Raw genomic sequence first — 25,062 nt, 5'->3', positions numbered from 1 at the left:
AGCGGAGGATTTCGCTGTCGCTTTTTGGAAAAATAAGGTCACTACGGGGGTTTGAAAATCTGCTAAGTTGGCAACACTGAGTCCAACCGAGGTCCAGTTGTTGCGGGTTTGTTCCCCCTGTCGGCACTAACCTCGTGAGAACTGCCACCCAGGCGACTGCAGGTGGCAATTCTCACGAGGTTAGTTTGGAGCAGCACAGGAATGCTTTTTAAAAATTATTATATTAAAATACGGGAAATTTACTGAAATACTCATGGTTTTATGTTTTCCATCATACACTGTTCTTTAAATCATATTTCCTTCAGTAAAATAGGAACACTCACATGCAACAAATTTTGCCTGAAAATCATTTTATTTCATGCATCAGTAAATTGGTTCATGATCAGATAATAAGTTGTCATTTTCATAATTGTAGTGAAGTACATGGAATCAGTCAGTGCATTAATTCACCGGGGGTCCCGCAGCTCAGCTCTAAACCTGCTCTGTACCTTGGAACTGAACATCTCCAATCTGAAAGAAAGATGTTATCTGATTATAATAAACCTTTGATATTTAAACTTAAAAATAGTAAAGTTCAATATGTCACTATAAAAACAGCATGAAAATAAGATAAAATCACCTGAACATGAGGAGGGGCACTCAGCACGTATGTGACAGCATTGGCAACATCTATTGCTTCCAGAGGCTGCCAGAGAAGTGAAAATTGATTAAATCCTTAAAAGTATATTTATATGCTGAGCTTTGTAGTCTCTATTTTTAACAGACAGACAGAAAAGCAAAGAGAACAGAAGGGATGACATGCAGGAAGTGGGAGAAGCCAGACTCAAACCTGGGCCCCTGCAGTGGTCTGGTTGACCCAGTGAGCTTGGATTCGGACACTGAGGACTCGGGATTTTATTTCAAGACCAGTCAAGACCACAACTGTGGAAATATCACTAAATTGCCAGAATATTGTCCAGTTTATTTGTTAACAGCTTTAATTGGACGCAAAATGTACTGGTTCAAATCCGAAAAAGACTGCGTTCCTCTGCCTTCTCCCAAGAGCACACCCCGCAGACTCCGCCCCTGCTAGGCTGCTGCTATTATAGCTGTTTGCACCTGCATCCTTTCACTGCAATTTGCAATCTACCACAGAGCATGGGCAGTTTCATTCACAATGTGCATATTTGATCTCACTACAGTGGTACGTGCGCTTGATCTCATGGCCTACAGAAATCAAAATGACAACTGGCATGAACGTGAGGAGAAGTAAGAAGAAAAATGAAAATCAAATGAAAATTTCAGGCTTCCAAGTCAACAAAAAAATCCCAGCATTAAAGCTAAATACCAACCTTCATGTATTTTGATACACAAATTGAAAATTTTAATGCAAATTTTAGGGCTGCAATGATTCATTGTGTAACAATTCGATTATTAAAAATCCTCGACACAAATTTGTTGCTTTGATGTTTCATTTTAACTCTGCAGCTTGGGTGTCTCTGTGTAAGCTGAGCATTTCATCCACATTAGCAGCATTAAAGTTGGAAAAACAACCCTTTAACATGAGTGGATCATCGCTGAGAAGTTTTCCCACGCCCCCACTGCTCTGTGCTGTGAGTGTGTGTTGTGCCGAGAATGTCAGCTGTTATTTTTTCTTTACAGCTGTAGCCACCAGAACGGATCACTATAACAACCACCAACTTTCAAGGTTGTCAAAGCCGGGGATGGTAGTGGGGATAAGCTCCCACTCCCTATAAGTGCTCCCCTATGGTGTGCGTCTCATATAGCCTCTGACAACCAAGTCCAGCTCCTGGCCTTCTCGAGTGGCTTAGCTACTAAGCCCGGCGAAACTGTTCCCACTGACAGGAGAAGGGGCGAAGGCAATCCACTGGCACCTCAAAACCAGTTGCTTCAGACAGATGGGGCTTGTCAACCTTGGATGGTATCTCACCTAGGAGAAGGAAAACTCTGACTCCAAACCTCCCTTCCATGGGAAAGGCTAAGGGAGTAAACCCCTACAGAAAATCCGGAGCTGGAGTCCCTAAGGCGGCCTGACAATGTATAGTCAGTACCGGCAACTCCTGCGGCGCAGCCAGAGCCAAGCTGTATTGACTCTCTCTTTCCTTTGGATCCTTCAGCTGCGAGGAGAGGGGGGGGGCTGCTGCATGGGCAACAGCTGGCCCCCCATATAATTTTGCCCAGGCTCTGTAGCTCGACTGGAGAGGTCACTCTAGCATCATCGTATGATGTCGATTCAACACGGGAGGGGACAGTTACCGGTTATAAGCTCATCCGACTGGCGTAGGAAACGAGCGCCAGGGGTCCCCTTCGACGGTGGGAGAGGTCATTGCGCCTCATTGGACAGCTACCGCCCGCCTCAAGCTGGGCAGCCCTCAGCCAGTAAGGCTGCCATGGCTTACCTGCCCCACTGGGGGCGTGGGGATTAGAGAGGCATCTCTTGAAAAGTGGGCCATAAAACGCTCGCACCAGGCAAGTCAAAGAAAACACAACGCAAGAAGCCTCCAGCTCTTCGCTTCGCCAGCTGGAATGTCAGGACCATGTGTCCCAGACTCACTGCAGATCTTCAGCAGATGGACGATGCCAGGAAGACTGCTGTTATCGACAGGGAGCTCTCGCGTCTAAACGTTGGCGTAGCCGCCTTACAGGAGACCCGACTAGCTGACAATGGCACCATCAAAGAAGCTAACTACACGTTCTATTGGCAAGGGAAATCCCCGAACCAACCGAGGCAGCACGGTGTTGGCTTCGCGGTGAAGAACACGCTTATCAGCTTCAGAGACTACTCGAGTTTTCATGCTACCATGGTCTCTGCATGACCAATACCTTCTTCAAGTGCAAAGAGATCCACCAGGTGTCATGGAGGCACCCGCGCTCTAGCCACTGGCACCAACTGGACCTAGTCATCACCAGAAGATCGGAAATCGGCAATGTCCTCCTCACTCGCAGTTACCACAGTGCAGACTGCAATACGGACCATGCCCTCGTGGCAAGCAAGGTGCGCGTAATGCGGAAAAGGTTGCACCACTCGAAGAAAAAGGGCAGACCACGCATTAACACCTGCTGCACCAGCAGCCAAGAGAAAACCCAGCAGTTCATCCTCAGGTTGAAGAACACCCTCAGCGTGAGCGAGGAAGCATCAGCAGGTGACACCACTGACTCAAAGTGGCCCCACCTCCGTGACGCTGTGTACAACTCCGCCATCATTGCCTATGGGAAGAAAGAACGGAAGAACGCTGACTGGTACGAGGCACATTGGGAGGATATGGAACCTGTAATTGAGGCGAAGAGGAAAGCTCTACTGGCCTACAAGGCCAAGCCCAGCCACACTACCCTTCAAGCCCCAAGGACTGCCAGGAACAAAGCCCAGCAGACCATCCGCCAATGCGACAACACCTACTGGCTGAACCTCTGCAGCAGCATTCAGTCAGCGGCCGAGACAGTCAACGCAAGAGGGATGTATGAAGGCATCAAGAAGGCAACGGGCCCAACCCCATCCAAGACCGCCTCCCCCTCAAATCAAAGACAGGCGATGTCATTACCGACCAGGAGAAGCAGTTGTAATGGTGGACTGAGCACTACCCCGAGCTGTACGCGACACTGTAACCGACACCGCTCTCAATGCCATCCCAGATCTGCCAGTCATGCAGGAGCTAGACACCCCACCCACTGTGGAAGAGCTCAGCAAAGCCATCGACTGCCTTACCTGTGGGAAGGCACCTGGGAGCGACGGAATCCCACCAGAGGTCCTGAAGAGTGGGAAACCAGGCCTGCTGCTACTACATGACCTCCTTTGCCTCTGCTGGGATCAGGGTTACATCCCCCAGGACATGCGAGACGCCAACATCGTCACCTTGTACAAGAACAAAGGAGACCGGAGTGACTGCAACAACTACCGGGGCATCTCCCTTCTCAGCATTGTTGGCAAAGTGTTCACTCATGTCGCCCTAGCGTGCCTGCAGACGCTTGCCTCCCGCGTCTATCCAGAGTCCCAGTCTGGCTTCAGGGCCGGCCGATCCACAGTAGACATGATCTTCTCACTACGCCAGCTGCAGGAGAAGTGTCAGGAGCAGCATATGCCACTCTACATCGCCTTCATTGACCTTACAAAGGCATTTGATCTGGTCAGCCGGAGCGGACTTTTCAGTTTGTTGCGGAAGATTGGCTGCCCCCAACACCTGCTCGCAGTGACCATGTCCTTCCACGAGAACTTGCACAGCACGGTCTGCTACAATGGCGCAACATCTGAGGCCTTTCCAGTCAGCAGTGGAGTAAAGCAGGGCTGTGTCCTTGCACCCACACTCTTCGGCATCTTCTTCTCCATGCTCCTCAAATACGCCTTCAAGGACTGCAGCGAGGGTGTCTACATCCACACCAGGTCTGATGGCAAGCTATACAACATTGCCCGCCTTCGGGCCAAGACTAAAGTCACAGAGGTGCTCCTCCGCGAGATGCTCTTTGCTGATGACGCAGCCTTGACATCACACACTGAAGACGGACTTCAGCAGGTTGTCAGCCGCCTCTCCCATGCCTGCAAGGAGTTTGGGCTCACCATCAGCCTGAAGAAGACGAACGTCATGGCACAGGGCACAGAGACTCCCCCAAACATCGCCATCAATGGATACGCTCTGGACGTCGTTGACAACTTCACGTACCTCGGGTCTACCATCTCCAGCTCACTGTCCATTGACTTGGAGATTAGGAGCAGAATCGCCAAGGCAGCCATAGTAATGGCCAAACTGAATCAGAGAGTGTGGAACAACTCCAGCCTCATGAGAAGACCAGGCTACGTGTGTACCAAGCCTGCGTGCTCAGCACACTCCTCTATGGAAGCGAGACATGGACCACCTATGCGAGACATGAAAGGAAACTCAACAGCTTCCACATGAGGTGCCTGTGGCACATATTGCAGATCAGGTGGCAGGACAAAGTTCCCAACACTGAGGTACTGGAACAAGCCAACATGAGCAGCATGCATGCAGCACTCAGCGAGCAACGTCTCCGGTGGCTTGGTCATGTCAGGAGAGTGGATGCAGGTCGCATCCCCAAAGACCTCCTCTATGGTGAGCTGGCTGAAGGCCAAAGAACGACTGGAGGCCCAAAACTGCGCTTCAAAGATGTTTGCAAGAAGGACATGAAGCTGTGCAGCATTGATCCCAATTCATGGGAGAGCCAGGCAGACAACCGCCCCTCCTGGCGACTCGCAGTCAGGCGGGGTAAATCAAACGCAGAGGCAGAGTGAAACATGACTGCCACCCAGAAGAGAGTCAGGCGGAAGCAGCAGCAACACCAGCTCCAACAGCCATCTCTGACTTGTGAGTGGCAGTTGGCAGATAGACTCACAAGAGCTACACTATCGTCTTCAGAGACGGACGGCTGCTGCTGCCGACAACTGTCGCGACACAGTGACAGTTATAACAAATAATTTAAAAAACAGATTTGTTTATAAAAGTTACATACTGCAGCTTTAATCTGTATAAGAGAGAAACTTGTGGCTTTAGTTCTTACTGTTGATGTTTGTTTGCCATTTTTTCAGTTTTACACATTTAGCTATGTAGTTTTCAAATAGCACTCATTTTTACAAAGATTGTTGTTTAAAAACAACATAACTGTATGTATTGTTTATAAAAGGCAGAGAAAAGTATTGTGATAGACTATGAATAATTGTTTTACATTCTGTGATAAATGATGGAAGTCACCCAGGAGTATTAAATAAAGATGGTTGTAATATCTGGGGCACTGGTCTTGGTCTTGACTCGATCTCGGACCCTCAAAGTCTAGGTCATGTCTCGGTCTCTATACACTCTGGTCTTGGTCTTGTCTCGGTCTCGGGTTAGGTGGTCACTACAACACTGATGAACAGCAGGAGTAATAATTTTACCTTATATGCAGAGTATACACCAGCTGCTTTATTTGGATGGTCCCTGTAGAACCGCAGAGCAAATTCTGTCTCCACTAAACCAGGAGAAATACACTGCAAAAAAAAAAGAGTAGATAAAGGGGGGACTTCAGGAAGTACTGTGTGTGTGTGTGTGTGTCACATAGCAGTAATATTGGTGGGTTTTTTTTTTCTTTGGAGCTGGTTACAGTGTCTTTAAAGCCTTACTGTTGCTCGGATGTGGGTGTTTTCTGCACGCAGCTCCTGCCTCAGGCCCTCTGTCAGGGCGGTTACAGCGTACTTTGTGGCAGTGTAGAAATGCAGATTTGCATTGGGAACTACACGATGTCCACTCATGCTACAACAGATTTACAAGCCATTAACCAGGTGAACATTAAACAGCATATACTAATCTGTAATATGAGTAGAGATGCCCAGACTCCACTTTCCTTCCACCGCCTGCCTCTATCCTCTGTTGAAGTCAGCAGCACTCCATCCCCACTCACGCTGTACAGCCTGAGCTGGAAGTCGCTTCTCCCTCCTGAATCACCTGATGGTTGGCCACAACTGCCTTAAGACTTACTGAAAATCTTGCTCCACGGCCTCGTCAAACCCGAGTTTTTGCTTCAGCTACTGTCAGAGCTGCAGCTGGTGCCTGTCAGCTGCCTCTCAAGTCCCACAAGCTAACTAAGGTTGGTAGGAATCTTTTTTCAGCTTGATGGCTCCTGTACAGCAGTGATTCAATGCCATGTGGATTGACCCCGGTGGTCTAATCCCTGGTTGCCAAAACTGACCATAGGATCATCACTTGATCCAATTCATCACCTGGTGATGATCCATCTGACTGGAGTGATGGGAAAAAAAATGATCATCAGCCTGTGATGTAGGGTATGCTTGCGCCACTTACACTTATGGACACCCTTGTGCTTGAACACGGCATTTGCCAATGAAACTGTGGTTGTGGTTTGAGTTCAGGTCAGGAAGGCTGTTCCTCCTAAACCCATCCAAGCCACACTGTCATTGTCAACGTGACTTAAAATCCCCCAGTAGGACAATTGAGTCCCCACTGGGGACAGCACCATACCCAGGCACTCTAATAATAATAATGCAGGTAGACTTCACCAGTGTGCAGGTCAGTAAAAAGTATCACACCTGTTTATGTTTATGATGTGCCCATCATCCACGTTTCTCTCTTTCATCGACTGATACGCTTCACGTGTGCAGATACTCAGTGCAAGAACGTTCACCTGCAGGAAACCAAACAGAGAAAAAAACAGTGCAGAAAACATCTGGATTCAACGCTCTCCAAATGGCACGCTTACTATTTGATTCTTGCTCACAACGGGTACAAAAGGTTTATAAGCAAATTTAAAAAGTTATCATCAGCCGGATCAAAACAAAGTGCCCCCCCCCCCCCCCCCAAAAAAAAAAATAACACTGAGCTCTTACATCCATCATGTTCTTCCAGCTGCTGGTTTTGCCGTTTATCAGCAGCTCTGGATGAGCCAAACCAGCGTTGTTGATGCACACGTCCACGCCTTTATGCTGCTCTTTGATGGCCTCAAACATGGACAGAATCTCCTCCTCTTTGGTCAAGTCGCACTTGAAAGGCACCAAAACACCGGGGTGGCCGGCGCTCTGACACTCTGCTGCCAGTTTCTGAAACCAAAAAGGAAAAGATGACAGACTTCAGGAGCCAATCTCTATGCTGCCGTTCCCTGGTTAGCGAGCTTACAACAGGTGTGTCAACTCAGTCCCACAGCAGGCACTCTGCTCCCCTCTGCTGTCCACAGTCACTTGCAACACAGCACTTGGAATAATTGGTAAATCTCATACTGCCTGCACACAAACAGTGTGAAGCACATAAAATTACATACATATAATCCGACTTAATTCATAAATATAACCACATACTTGTGTGGACCACATAAAGTTGATGTAAATACACAAATTTGAGTTTCAGTTTGCATATCACAGCTCAGTAACCCCTGCATATCATCTACAATAATTTATCTGTGTTTGGATATTTTGCCAGGTTTTGTGCTTTTCTTATTTCCATCCATCCATTTTCTTCCACTTACCCCATTCTGGGACTGCCTGACCTGCTTGACTGGGACTGACCTAATAATCATTTTATAACAGCAGCCACATGATGATCATCCCTGCATAAGACATTTTCTCTGTTTTTTTTTTTTTATTAGTACATGCACGTATATTATTAAGGAATTTAAAAAAAAAAATTTTTTTTTAATTAAGAATTCAATAAAGTCAATTTCTGCCAACTTGAATCTCTGAATCTCTGCCAGCTGGAAGATCATTAAACACAGACTTCAGCAATCTGAGAAAAAAGTGCACAAAACGGGACTTTCATTGTTGAATATATTACATAACAATATATATATATATATATATTGTAGCGTCCCTCAAACAGACCACAGCGAAAGCTTGTGCCAGTTTACTTGCTGTTTATTTGGAACCAAACACAGGCTACTGTAGGCCGTAGCCAACGCCAAAACAACAGAACTGTTCCTAGGAACTACTGCAATGCTCATCAGCCGTCTCTCTCTCTCTCTCGCACGCGGGCCCCAGCCCACACTCCCACCCCCCATGCACTCAGCCAATCACCAGCATGTTCTCTTGTAGACTCTCTATCATAGGTAACTAGAATGATTGACAAGCTTTGCAGCCTCTAAGTCATTACACATTTAAGGACACTCAGTTAATCCTATTGCTGCAGTGTAAGAGTGCCTCTGCCTTAACTAAATAGGAATTCTGAACACTATAACGTTAACACATCAAGAACTTATAACTCAGTCTGTTACACTACCCCGGCCCCTCAAAGTCCCTCGCCCACGAGGGGCAGATAAAGTCTCTCAGATGACCAGGCAGCCTGTGAAGTCTCCTAGGGCGAGAGCATCCAGAGGAAGGAGCAGGCAGGGATGGAGAAGGGCCCAGGCAACGAGGCAACAGGGCTGCATCAGAGGGGGCCACTGGCCCAGGAGACACAGGGCTCACGGAATGTGGGTTTGAAACAGGGGAATCAGGCGAGGCCACATTGTTGGTGGGAGGACCTGTAGACTCCGGGTCTGCCTGTGATCCACTAAGTTGCCCCAGGAAAGTAGCTGTGCCCTGATAGGGAGCCAGTCTGTCACGGTGTAGGGCAACCTTCCGTCCCCTTGGGGGTAATTGGACCCTGTACACCACCTCCCCTAAGCGCTCCAGAATCTTACAGGGCCCAATCCAATCACTGTCCAGTTTGGGGCACCTACCCTTCTTCCTCTGGGGACTATACACCCAGACCAATTCTCTAACATTGAAATATCGGCCCCTGGCGTGTATGTCATAGTTCCTCTTTTGCCTTGCCCCTGCACTCAACAGTTTCCCCCTTGCAAAGTCATGTGCAGACTCCATGCGATCCTGAAGCTTCCTTGCATACTCGGGTCCTGGTGGGACCCCAGCAGTGTCAGGGGGTCTGCCCATCATCATATCTGCAGGAGTCCGAATCTCCCTGCCCAACATCAGTAGGGCAGGGGAACAAGAAGTGGAGTCTTGGGCTGCTGAGCGATAAGCCATGAGGACCAGGGGAATGTGAGCATCCCAGTCACGCTGGTGTTTAGCCGTTACTATCGCTAGCTGCTCAGCCAGTGTGCGGTTAAATCTTTCAACGAGTCCATCACTCTGTGGATGGAGGGGTGTTGTACGGGTCTTATGAGAGCCCAATTTCTCACACATGGCCGCAAACACACGGGACTCAAAGTTCCTGCCCTGGTCCGTATGGATTGCTTCTGGTGCCCCGAACCTGCTAAACATCCCCTCCACCAGTGCATCCACAATGGTCTCAGCTTCCTGGTCAGGCAGGCTGTATGCCTCTGGCCACTTTGTGAAGTAGTCCATGGCTGTGAGGACATAGCGGTTTCCGCTCTCTGTACGGGGAAAAGGACCCAGGACATCAATTCCCACCCTCTCCATGGGGTATCCCGCCGGAAACTGCTGGAGTTGGGCATGAGACCTGGCCACTGGGCCTTTTCGTGCTGTACAGCTGTCGCAGCGGCGGCAGTAGTCCTCCACATCACGCCTATGCTGGCCCCAATAGAAACCCTGCTGGAGGCGGCGAAGCGTCTTGGTGACCCCAAAGTGGCCAGACCCTGGGGCCCCATGCATCGCCTGAAGCACTGTCCCCCGCAGTGTTCGTGGCACTACCAATTGCCACCTCGTTTCTCCTGTGGCCGGCTCTATCCAGCCCCTTTGCAGCATCCCATCGTTCCGCCGTAAAGCGTCAAACATGGACCAGAGTCCTTTTGTGGCCCGTGATAACATGGCAATCTTCTCCCACTGGGGTTTTTTCTGCTCCTCAACCCACTGGAGTACCGGGCTGATGTCAGCATCCTCCTCCTGTTGGCGCTTCCACTCTTCTGCATCCACAGCAACCAGCCCCCAACTGTAAGACTGTTCCCCCAAACCTGCCACTGCACACCTTACGTCAGGCTGCGATTGGTCCCTCTCCTGAACCTCCTTTCTCTCACAGTAGTGGCATCCATCTGGGTCACAGGGTCTGCGGGATAGTGCATCTGCATTTCCGTGGCGGCCCCCAGGTCTGTGTACCACCTCGAAATCATAAGCCTGCAGTTCCTCGATCCAGCGTGCTAGCTGTCCTTCTGGCTCTTTAAAAGACATAAGCCACTGCAAGGCAGCATGGTCGGTCCTGATGGTGAAATTGAGGCCCCCGAGGTAGTACTTAAAGTGCCGTATGGCGCAGACCACTGCAAGCAACTCCCTCCTGGTGACGCAGTAGCGGCGTTCAGCCTTACTGAAAATCCTGCTGTGGTAGGCAACCACTCTCTCTCCATCTGGTGTCACCTGGGCCAGCACAGCACCTAATCCAACACTGCTGGCATCAGTATCGAGGACAAAAGGCAGCGTGGGGTCAGGGGGAGAAAGCACCGGGGCCTCAACCAGAGCTTTCTGCAGTGAGGTGAAAGCTGCCTGGCATTCCGCTGTCCACTGGAAAGCCACACCTTTTTGGAGCAGGCGGAACAGTGGTGCGGCTATGCAGGAGAAGCCCCTCACAAACCTTCTATAGTAGGATGCCAAGCCCAGGAAGCTCTTTAAGTCCTGCACGGATCTGGGGGTGGGCCAGTCCCTCACAGCTTGGATCTTATCGTCCATGGTGCCAACCCCCCCGGCTCCCAGTTTGTGGCCCAGGAACGTGACTTCACGACGCACGAAGCAGCATTTCTGTGGGTGGAGTTTTAACCCTGCTGCTGCTACCCTCTCCAAAACCTGCCTAAGGGCCCCCAGGGCACCATGAAAGGAGGTACTGTGGACAAGAATGTCATCAAGGTACACCACACACTCTCTGCGTGGGATACCAGTAAGCACCTTGTCCATGAGTCTCTCAAATGTGGCAGGGGCATTGCAGAGGCCAAAAGGAAGGACTTTAAACTGCCATAAGCCCCCACTGGTGATGAACGCAGTCTTTGGTTTGGCCTCAAGGGCAAGGGGTACCTGCCAATATCCACTGCGCAGGTCCAAGGATGAGAACCATGAAGATCCTGCCACCGTGTCCAGGGTTTCATCAATACGTGGAAGGGGATATGGGTCTTTTTTAGTCACTTTATTCAATGGTCGGAAATCTATGCAGAACCGCCAATCATCCTTAGACTTCTTCGGAACCATAACAACTGGGGAGGCCCAAGAGCTGGTGGATGGTTCAATGAGCCCAGCCCGTTGCATCTCTTGCAGGGCCTTGTCTGCTGCAGCCTGTCTAGCCAAGGGGAGGCGTCTAGGCCTCATCCGAATGGGTTGTGCATCTCCAGTGTTGATGTCATGTTGAATGAGGTCAGTTCGGCCCACATCACCTTCTGAGAGGGAGAAGCAGTCTTTAAAGTCCAGTAAAAGCTGCCATAGAGCGCCCTGTTCACTGGCAGTCAGTCCATCACAGTTCTTCCTCCACACCTCCCTCACAACTGAAACTCTCACTTCCTGATCAGGTTGTTTAGCAGGGGGGAAAAATGAGCAGAGATTAATGTCGGCTACAGGTGAAGTCGGAGCAGCTGGATCGCTGGGGAAGGCAAGGCTGGGGGTCGCGTCCGGTGATGATTTGGCTGTCAGCACAGTAATGGTATGGGCTGCTGGGCAGTCTGGTTGAGGTGGCCGCCGTGACATCTGGATAATGTGTCCGTCCGGGAAGGAGAGCGTTCCTCTATTGGTATCAATAACACAGTCCAGTGCCCCAAGAATGTCCAGTCCCAGAATACAGTCCTCAAGGTTTGCTACCCACACCGAGCAGCGGACTGACTTCCTCCCAACACCCAGGGTTAACAATGCCTCCCCCAACATGGGGGCCCGCTCCCCTGTTACTGTCTGGAGCTTCACTGTAGTAGGAAGGACAGTTGTTCCATTTCTGACAACATCAGGTCTCACCAGGGTCGCTGAAGACCCTGAGTCCACTAGGGCTGAGCAGCATAGTCCATCAACCTCAACTGGGGCATACCAGCAGTTCCCAACCCAAGTCCGGCCTAATGAAACAAGCTGCTCTGACAGCCCATCGCTAGCCCCAGCGGATTGTCGCCCGTAGTCCACATACTGAGCTGTTCCTCCATGCACGGAGGACCGGGACACAGCTCCAGGGTCCCGCATTGTCCCGGTTATGCGGACCCTTCCCCATTTCCCTGGTCCCTGGGGGTGCGGGGGCAGTCTCGGGCTAGGTGGCCCGGCTGTCCGCATCCCCAGCAGACCCCAGGCCGCCTCCTCGACCGTTGTTCTTTCTGTAGTGTGACAGCCCTCACCAGCTGGGTCAGTTCCTCTGCCCACGCAGGTTTAGCAGTGCCTGGCCCCATCCCGCTCGTGGTTCCCGCAGGTGATGGTCTTCCCAGTTCGGTTAGGGAATTATTGCTCCCAGCACACAACAGCTCCCTCTCCATGGCTAGTTCCAGGGCCTCTTGGAGAGACCTGGGATGAGCCAACAGTGTCTGGGTTCGCAGGTGGTCCGGCTGCAGAGCTTGGAGGAAGTGGTCCCGGGCTAGTTCGCACTGAATGGCAGGGGGCATATGGGCATAGGTCCGGTGAACCAGTCCCTCGATATCATTAGCCAGGTCTCGAATTTGCTCTCCTGGCTGCCGTCGCCGGCTGCACAGTTCAGAGCGGAGCAAGCTTGGAGTGGAGCACGAACCAAACCGCCTCTTCAAAGCCCCGACCAGAGCCTCGTAATCACTCCTATCCTCTGGGCTCAACAGCAACAGGCTTGACAGGGCATCACCAGTAAGGCACATAGCTAACTGGAGGGCTTTCTCTTCAGTGGACCACCTCCCAGCCCGCGCCAACAATTCAAACTGTGCATGAAAGGCTTCCCAGTCGGCCTTGCCATCATACCTAGGGGTCTTCATAGAGGCGCAGAAGGGGTTCCCACGCGCATGCATGTCACTCTCAGTACTCCCAACAGCTGTCCCACAGGCGGCACGTTGGACACCCGAGCGATTAGAGCATGAAAAGCCAGCTTCATTAGCCATATTGGCAGTCATTTGCCTCACCTGCTCTCTGTGCTCTGCAAACATCCAGTCCCCAGCTGAGCTGGAATGTCTGCGTGCATCTGTGTCAGTTTCCCGCTTAATCTTGGAGCAGTCTACTGGAAGCATTGTTGTTACTAGCCACCAAGCTCTGCAGCCCACACAGTAAGAAAAAGGCGAGAAAAGGGAAAAAAAAATCCAAAGGCGAGCTTTCCGTTTACTTCTGACACCAGTTGTAGCGTCCCTCAAACAGACCACAGCGAAAGCTTGTGCCAGTTTACTTGCTGTTTATTTGGAACCAAACACAGGCTACTGTAGGCCGTAGCCAACGCCAAAACAACAGAACTGTTCCTAGGAACTACTGCAATGCTCATCAGCCGTCTCTCTCTCTCTCTCGCACGCGGGCCCCAGCCCACACTCCCACCCCCCATGCACTCAGCCAATCACCAGCATGTTCTCTTGTAGACTCTCTATCATAGGTAACTAGAATGATTGACAAGCTTTGCAGCCTCTAAGTCATTACACATTTAAGGACACTCAGTTAATCCTATTGCTGCAGTGTAAGAGTGCCTCTGCCTTAACTAAATAGGAATTCTGAACACTATAACGTTAACACATCAAGAACTTATAACTCAGTCTGTTACAATATATATATATATATATATATATATTAGGGCTGCATAAAACGATTATTTTAGTAATCGAGTATTCTATCGATTATTCCATCGATTAATCGAGTAATCGGCTAAGAAATACTTTTTTTATTAACAGTTTATCTGCATATTTTAACTTCCGCACTGCAGTTTTTCGACTGTGAACAGCGGTGGATGGAGCAGCTACAAAGTTCTCTTTTCTTCACCTTAACACTTGCTGATCAGGTGCTTGATGAAGGCCCTCCAGCTGTTTCACAGATTTAATGGTGGTTACTAAAAGAAAAACCTGCTGTTTTGGACGCTGGAAAAACGTTTTCTTTTTCACTACTTGAGCTCACCGTCTCTTTGCGCTTGCGCAGTTAAAACCGCTGCCTGCTATGAGTGTTTTGAAAAACTAGTGGCTGCGGGAGCCATGGCGCATGTGTGAGTAATGTTGTAATGCTTTGTATTCACAAGCATTCTCGAAAATACGTTTCTACTGCAGGTCTATATTTAGTCACTAATAAGGGATTAAAGTATAAAAAATATTTTGACGGAGCCCCTCGGGTCTGGGGGGCGGGCCTTCCGGTACCGAACCATCGCTAGTGCTAATGGCCCGCGCTCGCTAGCAAACCAGTTCTGGTAGCTACAGCTGAAGTAAAGACAAAAATAACACCTGAAATTCTCAGCGAGCAGAACACACACAGACACACAGAGAGCAGTGGAGGCTTGGAAATGCATGTCAGCGATAGTTGCCACCCGACCCGTAAAGTATGGAACTCCGCATGTTATGGAGCCGTATTCCACAGAGTCCCGTAACATACGGGGTTCTGTATTTTACGAGACAGGTGGCAACTCTAGTGATGATCCACTCTGTGTTAAAGGAAATTAATCGCAGCGACGGAGAGATTTTTAGAATGTGTGCTTGTGTATACGTGAGTGATTCACACTCCAGTCCAGTAGGTGGCGGTAATGCAGTTCTATGTTGGTTTGCCAGCCACCAATAAACCCACAAAAAAAAACGACGGAGCTCTAATGCTGCTAATGCTAGTGAGGAGCGCTGCTTACACCGAGACAGCTGAGTGCTGCAGAGTTTAAACGAAGCATCGACACAGTAAATTTGTGTCGATAAATTTTTAAAAATCGATTTAATCGAGTTAATCGATGAATCGTTGCAGCCCTAATATATATATATATATATATATATATATATATATATATATATATATATATATATATATATATATATTTATGTTGAATATTCTGCTCACTAAAAACTCTATAGGGGTAAACAAAAGTAGTTTAAACTTTAACTACAAAAAAATCTGAACTTTTGAACTGTAATTCAAAACTTCCTTGTTTCCCTGCGTGAACTTAACATCTTACGCTGCGGCCGTTATCAACAACTACAAAAGAAAAAAACGTTTTCTAATGGTAAATAAGTCGTTGCGTTTTTACAGGCTCCACTTTGCGATAGTGTCACTTTACATGCAAAAACTGAGTTTCCACGTCAAAGCAAACCTGTATTTTCCCGACGTCCCTGGCGCAGCTCACCACTTTCATACCGAACCGGACCAGCTCTACGGCTATAGCCGCCCCGATCCCGACCGACGCTCCGGTCACCAGCGCCACTCTGCCCCGCCAGCGCTCCATCACAACCGAGACACGGTAACCTGTATGAAGAGTCTACAGCAGAGTGAAGCCGGAGCTCCAGCTGCTCTACTCTCGTGACTACTCGTTATTTTCCCTGGACCTTGAACGCAGCGAACTCTTAAATGTTTCTGTGCTGCGTTCATGTCCTTTGCAAGCTGTTGGAAAACAGTTAAATCGTTTATCTGTTTGACGCAATTTAAAACGATATCAGTAATCATAGACATATATACCACGTATATATGTCTATGATCAGTAATAACCTCACTTGCATTTATCAAAGGAAAAACATCTAATTTTAAACGTGTGTCAGAACTCCCTGCACACTCACCTGCACATGATACAACATGCAGAATGAGATAAATCTGCTTCTTCACGCTAATTTGTTACATGAACCTGAGAAAACCCCTTTGCGGTACAATGAAGGCTGTTTCTTTTTCTTCTACATATGTTAAGGGTTGGCAATGTGTTTTAAGACATAACTAGGGATTTTAAAAGATGATTCATGAGTTATAGGACTGCAGTTCAGTCCATGCTGTAAACAAGTTAAGACAAAAACGGATACGGATGTCTTGTTCTGTCTGTAGTTAGTGATTCAGTGATATCACTGTACTTTACATGTGCCATCCCGGGACAGTACCCAAAGGTGTCACCAGGTGGTGCATAGTGAACCGGAGGAATATAAACCCCCTGAGAGGCAAACGCTGCAGAATAATTCCTGCAGTTAAGCTGTAAACAAGCTTATGTAACATTCCTTTTTTCATTTAATATACAGGGGGGTGAAAAGTCCTCAAAATGACATGCATGTAACACCGTATAACTGATAATAGTGTCATAAAGAAGTTAAAGTAACATATATAATGTTGGACACTAATTAATGCTTAAGTATTGTAATAAAGTGAGATCGTAGCTGCAATGTGGTCATGCTAGGCTGACGGACTTCTTTCTAGCGGTAAAGTGAGCTTCAAGTACAGTAGCCGTGCTAATGAAGCACAAATGCTGTTTATTACAGTAAGTTAATGGGTTAGCAAGTAATCAAAGGGTTAACTAACAGTTTCAGTCAGTAAGACTAGTTCAATACTTGCTGTAGCTGTAAGAGGAGATGTAAGTGCACTAATTCATGTACACGTTTTGATTATGGAGTTTACATGAATGGCCGTGACCTCCCCTGAGTATATAGTATATTGGTGGTGCAATGCAAGTGTTGTGCCTGTAATACAGGAGGAAATGTGGGGTTTCAAATGGCCAGAGTTAACAGATGTTCTTGTACTGTTGTAATAATTGTTGTAGTTTAAGAACAACTCAAGAAGAACATTCATGCACATGGGATTGACTTTCTTGTGCTAAAGTTTCAGCTGGGATCATTTTTTTGTTATTAGAAATATACATAACACTGTAGCGTGCAGTGATGGCATGTATGTGGTCTCCAAGGAATTTCCAGATACGTTTTTGTTTTTAGATTACCCATTTAACTCTATGTGAGTATTTATAAAATTTCATAATCATCAGATTTACTCAAGTGTGTTAAAGTGCCAGAACTTGTAAAATGTGCTGTTTTGCCTCATAGAGATGGTTTTATTTGCTTTTTATCCCTAAAAGGGATGAAAAGCAGTGTACCTGGCAGTCGTCCTCCTCGATGTGCTGACAGTATGACTTAATATTAAGGCTTAAAAATTATTTAATTTTTTCTAACAAGCATTTAAAAGGTCAAGGATGATACCACTCTTACCTTGTTATGTTATATAACAAGGTAAGAGAGCGATAGTGGTAGAGTTGCTGGTTGCATTGATTGTAGCTCTTGTTTTGTCATATATAATCATTTAAAATTAAAGTTGGACATTGGACATAGAATAGGTGCAACATTACTGTAACCACCGTGACGGCAAACTGACACCGGCTGCATTCACCTGAAACACTGCAGTCTGTGAAAACGGACAACTGCATGTACTTCATGTAAGTTGCTAGCCTCTATTATGGATACCAAACCTAACTGCTATTCAGTATCCTAATGATATTAAACCCAAATGAACAATTTGTGTCATATTTCTGTGAATGATGGTGCATTTTTTGTTTTTTTCCACTTCAGGATGTTCCATTTGGTCGAGTTCCAGAGCAAATAAGTTGTAGCACCAGTGCCAGAAAACTGCCGCTGCCATGGTGTTACGTACTGGCCCAACTATGGCAGTGATGAAAGAGTGGATAAGGCAGTGAAAAATGTAGAGGTGCCTGGACTTGACTGGAAGACATACAATATTAGAATTATCAAATCATGTGGTATGCAATTTCTCAAACACATCTGCCTAGTTTAAGCAAATGTTGAAATATATTTGTTATGATTATATTTTATGTATTTAAAGACAACTGTGTAATCTATTGTAAACTCAAGATTGACTGTTTAATTTGTAGATCAGTACTTTGAGGCACCACAGCTTCTGAAGAAATCTTTCACGTGCAGCACATCAGACCTTCAGTCAGGAGAGGAAGAGGAGGCAACACAACCAAAAAGAGAGCCAAAGCCAATGTTAGCATATACATTTTTTTCTAGATTTACTTTTTGATCATAAATTTCAAAGCTGCCCTTCACTGCCTTATGTTTTGCCCGGTCGGCATCTGGGGCATTATGGTTAATCATTATCTAGGCTTTCTGCTTGTATAAACTGCTCTAACCCATGTGGCTCAGTCATGTTTCTTCATTCAAACTGCCATAAATTCTCTAAATTGATGGAACAGCTTTTCTAATGCTTGTCTTTCTTTCTGTCTTTATTTAAAAGTTCTTGAACAGCTAATATTCAACTTTCAATAGTTGCTAATTATATCACCTATATAAATTATACTCATTGCAACATCCAAGTGAATATAAGCTCATGGAATGTAACAATGCATTTGTTACAAAATGTACATTGATTTTCCAAAAGTGTATATGGTAAAACTTGAGTTAACAGGATATTATGTTCTTAGTAAATATGAATATTACACTATAGTTATTTCTACGAAAACAAAATGTTTTTTATGAAAAAGATTTATTTTGAAATTCATCCGAAATAAAGACTATTTTTAAATAGATGTATTTGGGGATTTCCTTTTAACTATATAGTCTCTGTAGACATGTGCCAATTAATCTAATTACTGGAAAAGATTACAGCAGATTTTTCTGTTTGCGTTGTGCAATAAAGAACACAAAAATTTTGTTTTGTTGTTAACCTTTGGCCTGTATTAAAAACATTGCTGCATTTGCTGAGTGAAATCGGCAGATAGAGCAAATCAAAAATCAGTAGCCCAAACCTTCCTCAGGGCCATATATATCAGAATCAGAATCAGAATCAGAATCAGAATCTTTATTGTCATTGTACACAGAAGTTATGGGTCAATATTATGGGTCAATGGCTTTGTATAATATGCACAATGCTCTTTATAATGAAAAGCTGAGTGCTAAATACTCGGTATCGGAACCAGGTTTTTCCAGTTCAGATATGATGTGGGTATTTGCCAATACCAGTGTTAAATTAACTTTCTGTGAGGAAGAGACTGGGAATGCTTCTTGTGTGTAAGGCAATGTTCTGCTTAACTTGAACGGCATTCCTAACTTTGTAAAGTAAAATGTGATAAATGCATCCAAGAGTATAAATTCACAAAGCGCCGTAATAAGCCTCTTGAGGCGCGAGTTGTTGTGAATCGAGGCTAGATAAATTAAATTTAATTGAACTGAACTTAAAACAGGCCCAGCAAAACTGGACTTTTCTGAGAAGTCAGAAATGAATCAAGCGGTGTGTTTGACAGTCTTCAGTTGTCTGTAACTTGATATTTTTGCTCAACTGTGTTTAAGCTGTTTCCATTATTTCCTCTCCATTTTTAGATTTCTTCAAGGGAAGCTGGGGGGGGGGGGGGGGGGGGTGACAGAATGTTCTGTAAAAACAAACACACAAAGGGTAATGTTTAAACTAGGGATGCACCGATCCGATATTCAGTATCGGTATCGGTCCGATACTGGCCTAAATTACTGGATCGGATATCGGAAAGAAATAAAAAAATGTAATCCGATACATTAAATAACGTTTCGCTCACATTAGCTGCATTACAGGGTTCAGTCGTCTTCTTCTTCTTGTGGGTTTGCGGTTGACCAAACCAGCTTAGAGCTGCATTACCGCCACCTACTGGAATGGAGTGGGGGATCAGGAGTTAGAAAACAACCCCCTCAGATCCTCCGTCGCTGCGACGGATTCCCTTTGACACTGAGCGATCATCGCTGACATGTTTTTCCGCCTCCACCGCTCTCTGCCTTGTTTGTGTGTTGTGCTCGCTGTGCTGAGAATCAGCTGTTATTTTTTTCTCTACTTCAGCTCCCGGACATACTGCTAGCGAGCACAGCTATTAGCACTAGTGACCGTCCGGTACCGGAAGGACCCCTTCCCCGTCAAAATATTTTTGATACTTTAATCCCTGATTTTTTGACTAAATATAGACCTGCAGTAGAAACGTATTTAGGAGAATGCTTGTAAATATAATGCATTACAAGATTACGCTCACGCAGCTCCGAGTTTTTCACGTGAACACTGATGACGCAATAGCAGCAGTCAGCTGATTTACGTGCAGTCAGTCTGCACAAGCGGAAAGAGGCGGAGCCGGCGCGCTCAGATGGAGCAGAAGGAAATGTTTTTCTAGTGTCCAAAAGAAGCCTTTTCTTCCCTGTAACCTCCATTAAACCTTTACTGGGAAACAGCTGGAGATCCTTCATCAACCACCTGATCAGTAAGTGAAGAAAAGAGAACAACTAAAAGACTTTGATTTTGTTGTGTGAGAGACTGTTGACTTCTTTTTTTTTTTCTTTTTTTTTTTAATGTTTTTTTAATGTTTTTAAATGCCTGGATCAATTTTAAATATCGGATTTATATCGGTATCGGCCGATATCCAAATGTAAAATATTGGTATCGGTATCGGACATAAAAAAGGGTGTAGCCCAGTCCATAATGATTATGGGCATGAGTAAATAGTTCATGTACAGTTTTTATAAAATTCATAAGTGCTCAGATGCCATTGATCAGCTAAGCCCAAGAGAGCTTAAGTCTGCACAAGATTTGGATCCTGTCATCGGTCCAGTGAAAACAGCTCTTGAAGCTGGCAAGATGCATGTTCAATCTCAAAATGATCCCCCCGATGTTGCTTTGCTTAGCAGCGAAATCTCTAATTTGGAGCTAAAAGATGGAGTTCTATATAGAACCAGACAAACACCATCAGATAGAGAGATAAATCAACTTGTTTTGCCAGAGCGATACCGAAGTGTAGTACTCAGGTCACTACATGATGATTGTGGACATTTGGGAATAGACAAAACCTCTGAGCTGCTCAGAGACAGATTCTATTGGCCCCGCATGATCGCTGAAGTTGAACAATATATAAAAACATGTGGAAGATGTGTCTCCAGGAAGACTCTTCCCCAGCATTCAACTCCATTGAATCAGATCACTAGCAATGGTCCCTTAGATTTAGTGTGCATTGACTTTTTGCAAACAGAACCCGACAGTAGAGGGGTTGCAAATGTGTTAGTAGTGACAGACCATTTCACGAGATATGCACAGGCGTTCCCTACAAAAAATCAAAAAGCTACTACTGTTGCAAGAGTATTGTGGGAAAAATACTTTGTGCATTATGGTCTTCCCGCAAGAATCCATTCGAATCAAGGCAGAGACTTTGAGAGTCGCTTGATAAAGGAGCTTCTCTCTATGCTTGGCATACGAAAGTCTCGCACATCCCCATATCACCCACAAGGTGATGCTCAACCTGAACGATTCAACAGAACACTCTTGTCCATGCTTGGTACGCTGGACACAGCGAACAAAAGGAACTGGAGTCAATACATCAGTCATCTAGTGCATGCATATAATTGCACAAAAAATGATGCCACAGGACATTCTCCCTACTTTTTAATGTTTGGACGTGAAGTTGACATTTGTTTTGGCACAGTTGTGGATGGGACAAGTGAAGTGTCACATCTTAAGTATGTCAAACAGATGAGACAAGATCTGCAACAGGCTTACAAACTAGCAATGGAAGCCGCAACCAAAAATCACATGAGAAACAAGTCTCGTTATGATCAACATGTCCGAGATCAACCATTGGCAGAGGGTGACAGAGTTTTGTTAAGAAACCTTGGCCTGAAGGGGAAACACAAACTTCAAGATCGTTGGAGATCTACTCCCTATGTGGTAGTCAAGAAGTTGCAAAATCTACCTGTTTATCAAGTGAAGCCAGAACAAGGCTCTGGAGTCATTAAAACCCTCCATAGAGATCATCTCTTGCAAATTGGTTACCTGGTCAGAATGCCACATTCAGTGGAAAACGAGAAAAAAGTCACAAAGCCAGCAGTCACAAGGCTGCAGAGTGTAAGGAAAACCCCCAAACAGTCTTCGTTGTCTGAGCAAGTAACCAGTGACTCTGCTTCATCAGACTTGGAGTTTGAAGGTGTGCGTGAGTACTCATCCTTGGAGATGGATGAGGTGAAACGACAGCTTTTGCACACCCACCATCTGGAGAAACCATACCCAAGTTCTGTTGATGAGAGTTCACAGGTGTCAGACAGTGAGCAAAGTGAAACTGACCCAGTTAGACAAAGAGAGGAGTTGTCGGATGACACTAGCTCTCAAGAATCGGAAGATGAAGAGTTGCGGTCCCAGCCTACAGAAACTGAGATGACGCAGGAATCTCCTTCTGTTTCGAAAAGAGCTGTGAAATGCAAAGAGACACCAGTAGTTAGGAAATCTCAGCGCTAGGTTAAGCCAGTCATACGCTTGACTTATGATGAACCTGGACATCCTACTGAGGAACCTGTAACCATTGTGCATCATGGGATGGTTATTCAGTTGAACCTTGGTTCACAGGGCAAAGGTATTAATCCATTCAGAGAGTCTACACCTTTCAAGAGATCATCAAAGCAAGAAAGGAAACCCTTAACTACCTCAGGCAGAAGAGCCAGGGTTAGATGAGGACATCTACCTTTTTAGAAGAGGGAGGGTGTAGCCCAGTCCATAATGATTATGGGCATGAGTAAATAGTTCATGTACAGTTTTTATAAAGTTCATAAGTGAGTTGTGTTAAAACAATAGTGGACCAAATCATTTTGTTTGTTAATAAAGTAGTATGTCACTTTAATTAGTTTCACTGCACTTTTACGCATTTTGTGTTGTGTACAACCTATCCTCACTGAGCATCAGAATGTCAGTCTTGACTTGTGTTTATTTGTATTGGTTGTTTGTGACCTATGTAACCAATCAAGGGATTGTGGGGGCGGGAAGTGAGGTTGACCTAGTAGAGGGCAGGTGCGCGAGAGGTACAGAGATGCCACAGACGTACATCAAACGTGTGTGTTGACCGCTGATCGTATCGGGGTATAAGTGCCTTTCATCGTGGTGAATGCAGAGTTTGCCATTCTGTGTTAAGGACTTTGAAACATCCGAAGGTAAATATTCCTTTGAAAGTTGTATTGAACTGTTTCTGTCAGATGCAGTATGTTAAAATGGAGATGCTAATCGCGGATAGCATATTAGCTTGCTAGCCGTGTCGCACATGTATAATATAGTAGCTGTCTAAGTTGCTAAGTTGTTAATGTGTGCCGATGCTGTTAGTAGTTTAAATGAAAGCGATTATAAAGCAAGACTAAGATATTTTATATGCTCGCTAACGTGTAGGACCAGGAGGCTATCCTTGGACTTTTTTTCCCCCCTTGCTACGTGACGGAGCATAGAAGTATCCAGGAGTCGCCATCTTGCTTGGATTTTGTGTCGGAGACCGAAGCCGTTGCCGGACGCCCTCACGAATGATTCCCTAAAGGTTACCAGCGACTAACATTAACCAGGTTGCTGACTGACTGACTGCTCGAGGTTGTGAGTACTCAAATTGCACGGCTTATTATTTTATTGTTTTGTTCTGCTTGCTTTGCAAGCAAAAGGGTCATATGTCTGTGTAGATTCTCAGTCATCCAGGTCATAGTAGTCTCTGGAGCTTGAAAAAGGCGACTGGACTTCTTTTTGTTTCTTGAAGACGTTTCACCTCTCATCCGAAAGGCTTCTTCAGTTCTCAACCAAATGGTGGAGAGATCCAGGTATTTAAACCCCTGTGGGCGTAGTCCCCTGGAGGTGGTTATGACCCTCTATTGATCATGTGCGTGAACCCTCATTCACACCTTTGTTCCAGTGACCTCAATAGGCCACAGGAAACAATGGAGCGGAGTCCTAAATTGGTTTCAACTGAAACCACTGATTAAATATGACCCACGCCCCCTTCACACCTGGGCACATGTGTTCACGCACATGATCAATAGAGGATCATAACCACCTCCAGGGGTCTACGCCCACAGGGGTTTAAATACCTGGGTCTCTCCACCATTTGGTTGAGAACTGAAGAAGCCTTTCGGATGAGAGGTGAAACGTCTTCAAGAAACAAAAAGAAGTCCAGTCGCCTTTTTCAAGCTCCAGAGACCAAAAGGGTCATAAAGTTTCTGACCACACCGCACCCCAGCGTCGACAGGCCTGCACCATTTGTTTTATTTTATTTTAAAACACTGATATTGAGTTGCAGCTTGAGTGTGTGAGTGTGTGTGTGAGCTGCAGGACTATTGTTTTCACAAGTAATTTGATTTATTTACAGGTGTTTTGAAGAGACCCTAATTGAAGTAATTATTTTGTACTCTTATTGTGTTTATTTGAAGTTGCAAATATTAATTTTGATTACTAAATTCTATATTTTTGAGGTTAAGAATCCTGTGTGTGTTATTTCTTTCGTGTAAGGATTTTCCCCTGTTTATTAAATTTGAACCAGAGAAACGTGTTTTAACACTGGATGATAACAATTCTTAGTAGGATTAAAGGCCAAAGGGTTGTATTCTGCTAAGTGGAGGCACCAATCACCAAATTTCTTATCAATACAGGTTAGTACGGAAGCCAATAAATTAAAGAACCCAGGGCCCTGCCCATAGTACTACAATACCCCTGTGTTTAAATGTTGTTTACCTATTAGCTACATGGGTCGGGTGCTACAAGTGGTATCGTGCCATCCCTAGTTTAAACCACGTACGGAGAGAAGAATTCAGCACATGGGTCTCTGACTTACGAGATCACCAACAGTGAAATTTAAAATGTCAGTGATTAACAAATCTTCTACTAAATGGAACACTGAGTGTTTGTTTTTCATTCACCTCCTTTCACTCTGTTTATACTCTGGCTCTCTTTCACAGCACGTGTTTTGTCCTGTCACCCTCCCCTCCCCAGATGACTGCCCCTCCCTGAGCCTGGTTCTGTTGGAGTTTTTTCTTCCCGCTGGCACCAAGTGCTGCTCATAGCAGCTCTTTTTGACTGTTGGATTTTCTCTGTAATTATTGTATAGTTTTTACTTTACAATATGAAGCGCCTTG

At 46.0% G+C, this 25,062-nt stretch overlaps 1 protein-coding gene and 1 long non-coding RNA gene across 2 annotated transcripts; one reads left to right on the top strand and one right to left on the bottom strand.

Annotated features, from left to right (window-relative positions):
- Nucleotides 1–323: 323 nt before the first annotated feature.
- LOC115790873 (dehydrogenase/reductase SDR family member 11-like) lies at nucleotides 324–15,747 on the bottom strand. The gene is made up of 7 exons (XM_030744868.1): nucleotides 15,534–15,747; nucleotides 7,325–7,534; nucleotides 7,028–7,122; nucleotides 6,104–6,233; nucleotides 5,879–5,971; nucleotides 620–685; nucleotides 324–510 (listed from the first exon to the last, which is right to left on the bottom strand). Exons 1-7 carry the CDS (start codon nucleotides 15,663–15,665, stop codon nucleotides 472–474), a joined length of 765 nt encoding a protein of 254 aa, XP_030600728.1. The 5' UTR covers nucleotides 15,666–15,747; the 3' UTR covers nucleotides 324–471.
- Nucleotides 15,748–22,976: 7,229 nt separating this feature from the next.
- On the top strand, nucleotides 22,977–24,944 carry LOC115791153 (uncharacterized). Its single transcript, XR_004020846.1, has 3 exons — nucleotides 22,977–23,112; nucleotides 23,342–23,536; nucleotides 24,886–24,944. It is a non-coding gene; the product is annotated as an uncharacterized LOC115791153 (long non-coding RNA).
- Nucleotides 24,945–25,062: the final 118 nt, after the last annotated feature.

This window comes from Archocentrus centrarchus, chromosome 13, assembly GCF_007364275.1.
Source record: "Archocentrus centrarchus isolate MPI-CPG fArcCen1 chromosome 13, fArcCen1, whole genome shotgun sequence".
NCBI lineage: Eukaryota > Metazoa > Chordata > Actinopteri > Cichliformes > Cichlidae > Archocentrus > Archocentrus centrarchus.
This window is presented reverse-complemented; position numbering and strand designations above follow the sequence as displayed.